Below are 3,472 nucleotides of genomic sequence, written 5' to 3' on the forward strand. Positions count from 1 at the left end.
GTGGTTGACCCTTGCGGACTGGGGCTACAGTCTCAGCCCCTCCTTCCCACTCCAGCCCTCTGTTGCCGGGTTTCTGAAAACTGAGTTTGGAAAAGCAGAGACTTACCAGCATGGTTCTTGGGTAATGGCTGTATCACACCTCCCATTTGTCCACTTTCTGTGCTCTGAATCAGTTAACCGAAAGGATAAATTGTAAGTGACATACAAAAGAATGGTTTGGTAGAAAGACAGAAATCAGAGAGAGATGTATTGTCTCTGTAGTTAGTTTAGGGAGTGAAAATACTACTCTTTCCATCACGGGCAGAGCCTGCCTGCCAGTCCTTTTTAGAGGACGGATGAGCCTGCTGGAGCCCCCTTACACTGATGTGGCTCTGTGCTCAGCTCATCATAGCAAAACTTGACTTCACAGGAAACCCCTAAATCGGGTGGGTCACTGCAGGCCTGGCAGATCCACGACCAGAAGGGACATGTCTCTCCACCTTGTTTGTGTGACATTGTGACCACTTACTTAGTCCAATGTTTACAAAACGTGAGGAAGTCAGAGACAGCCAGTTATTTTATTTTCACAAAAAAAATAGAACTTGTCCCCTTTCTTTGTTCTTCACTTGATTTATTGAGTTGACCAAGTTAGTAGATTTTCAGTAGAACTCTAGAGAATGGTTTGACCTGATGACTGTTTACGATAAATTGTAATCAGTAGTGTAATGGGATCTCTGAGGAAAAAGTTAAATGCATCACAAAATCAGGTTTGGGGTTGTTATCCTAAGCTCACATGCTTCTAATGAGGCCGACAAAAATTGTATATAGTTCTATCTGAGCTGCAGAGAAAAGTACTATGTTTGAGTTAGTCAGAGAAGCCAGCTGGCCTCTCCTTCCTGAGGTGTGAGCACTTCGTAGTTTCTCTTTCCTTTGTGGCAGATCTCTCCTTCCCCCAAGCCGCCGGGCTCCCTGCCTCCACTGCCGCTGTATGACCAGCCTCCCAGCAGCCCTTACCCCAGCCCAGATAAGAGGAGCTCCCAGTACTTCCCACGCTCTCCCTCAGCAAATGGTAAGGGTTCTCCTGGCATGGATCTAAATTCATTTTCATTCAGAAATCCACATGTTCACCTGAAGAGCAGACAAATCTGCATTAGCATTCTTATTGCTCAACAACACAAATAAAATGTTCCTTCCCTTAGAAAACAGCTTCCTTGCCGAATCGCCGGGATTTTCACAGGCATCAAGGCATACTCCTGAGACCTCATATGGCAAACTGCGACCTGTAAGTCTCTTATCTGGCAGGGTTACAGAATGCACAGTTTTTCTAAGTTGAAAGCTAAAAACTAATGTCCCCCTGTGGCCCCTGTGCTATGCTCATTCCCCCATGCAAGGGTCAGGTGGGTTGGGGACAGTAAAAAGAGCTCTTAAAAATGAAGGCTATAAGGGGTCCCTGTGGGGGGCTCAGTTGGTTAAGCTTAGACCTTTTCACGTTGGCTCAGGTCTTGATCTCATGGGTCAAGGGATTGAGCCCCGTGTCCTTGGACTTCTCGCTTAGTAGGGAGTCTGCTTGAGGATTCTGTTCCTCCCCCAACTTGTGAGTGCGAGTGCTCTTTTTCTCTCTCTCTCTCCAATAAATAAATCTTTAAAAAAAAAAAATGAAGGCTATAAAAATCGGCACATCTTAGAAGGTCTAGTCTACACTGGCACTTTTCTCACTGAGCCCTGGTGAGATAGCCATGGAAGTGTATTTAACTACAAGCTCTGTGAGCATCAGAGTGGTCTTACTGTGAAACAAGAACACTATTTCTTAGCGAGCATTTATTGAGAACCTATTTTCCAGGCCTCTTTTGAGGAACAGAGATATAATGAGATATACTTCATGCTTTTTGATGTTTAAGAGCTTCTATTCTCAAGGAGAATCTACTCTTACAAATAATTACCTCTACTCACCCTTCACTCCGTGCCATCGACTTCTTCCCCCAACCTCCCTGTGAAATGGCTCCAGGGTCATAACTTTCCCACACGTACCCAGTGCATTTATTTTCCTTGAACTGCTTATCAGCATTTGACACCATTCCTTGAACCACTCACTTCCTTTGGCTTCGTTCATTCAGACATGTATTGAGTGCCTTGTTAAAGACTTTGGCTCTTTATCCTAAGTGTAATAGGAAGCCATTGCAAAGTTGTAAGCAGGACAGTGAAGTGACTGGTTTTGCATTTCTGAAACATTGCTATGGCAACTAAGTGAGAGTGAATGAAAGGTGGCAGAACAGACATGTGGAGCCATTAGGAGGCTGGAGCAGTGGTCCAAGCAAGAGAAGATGACAGCATAGACTGCTGGGTATGGGTGGGAGTGGGGAGAAGTGGGCCAGTTTGTTCCACAGCCCTTTCCTCATTTGCTTTCTGCTCTCTGGCCCTTTCTTTTTCACTGAACTGTATATGTTTCTCTGCTTCAGCCCATCTCTGCTGATGCTCCTTGGGGTTCTTCCATGGGCTGCTTGTCCTGAAGTCATTAAACTCGCTCTCCCTGTGCCAACTCATCTATTCCCACAGCTTTGATAACCATGCATTTACTGACAACTTCCAGACTTACAACTGTCAATCCAGTCTCTTCCCTGAGCTTCGGTCTTGTGGATATCTCAGTGTATACATACCAGAGCCCCAAACTCAGCAACAATGGATTAGTTGTCCTCCCTCCCAGACGTGCTCCTTCTCTCATATTGTCTGTCTTAGTGAGTGGAACCTCCTTTCTACCACTGCTCTGGCATCACTCCTGATAAGCTCCCTGGCCCTGCCTCCCACAAATAGTCATCACCAAATCCTGCCACATTTACCTTGGAGACAACTGTCCAGTCTTTTTTTCTCTCCACCCCCACCAATGGCTAGGTCAGGCTAACATTAACTCTCACTTGACTACAAGAGCCTCCTGAATTGTCTTCTTACCTATACTCTTGCCCACCAGCCCCCTCTTCTCCAAACTATTATCCCAGTCATCCTTTCATACCTTTGCTACTGCTGTTTAAAACCCACCAAAGCCTCCTTTTTTGCCCACAGAGTAAAGCTCAAATTTCTTAACTTGGCTTTATGAGGCCTCATGACTTCACCCCAGGCCACCTCTCTAGTCTTATCTTGTGCAGCTCTCCTTCCAAGACAGGCTGAAAGATGTTCAGTTCTCCAAGCATTGCTCTCTCTGGGTTCCACTTCCAGGCCTTTGCTTTGGATGAGGCTTTTAGGGCTATGGTGACTCTTAGGCCCAGGAAGCTTTCAGCCAAGGCAAGAACCTGATTTGTGGGTTCCCCATTTCAACAGCACAGCAACTCCTTGGTGTGAAAAATAGTGAGAATTACTTTGGAAGCACATGCTTTCATGGTCAGAGCATTTGAGACCCCTTGGGTGGCCAGGACTGTGGATAAACTGACCTGTTGGGATGTGGATGCTTCAGGCACCGAATCAGGAAGCTGACTGACAATCCATGTATTTGTTTCCTGCTCAG

General features: G+C 45.9%; 1 protein-coding gene across 3 annotated transcripts in view; it reads left to right on the forward strand.

The window, feature by feature from the left end:
- Positions 1 to 3,472, forward strand: part of FCHSD2 (FCH and double SH3 domains 2) — a 284,078-nt gene that overhangs the window by 278,484 nt on the left and 2,122 nt on the right. For all 3 annotated transcript variants that reach the window (XM_082749741.1, XM_082749740.1, XM_082749742.1), the window contains 2 exons: positions 919 to 1,048; positions 1,179 to 1,261. In XM_082749741.1, the coding sequence (XP_082605867.1) occupies positions 919 to 1,048; positions 1,179 to 1,261 (213 nt within the window). The remainder of the gene's footprint in view (positions 1 to 918; positions 1,049 to 1,178; positions 1,262 to 3,472) is intronic.

The sequence above is a fragment of the Mustela nivalis genome (assembly GCF_964662115.1).
Source record: "Mustela nivalis genome assembly, chromosome: 9".
NCBI classification, from domain to species: Eukaryota; Metazoa; Chordata; class Mammalia; order Carnivora; family Mustelidae; genus Mustela; species Mustela nivalis.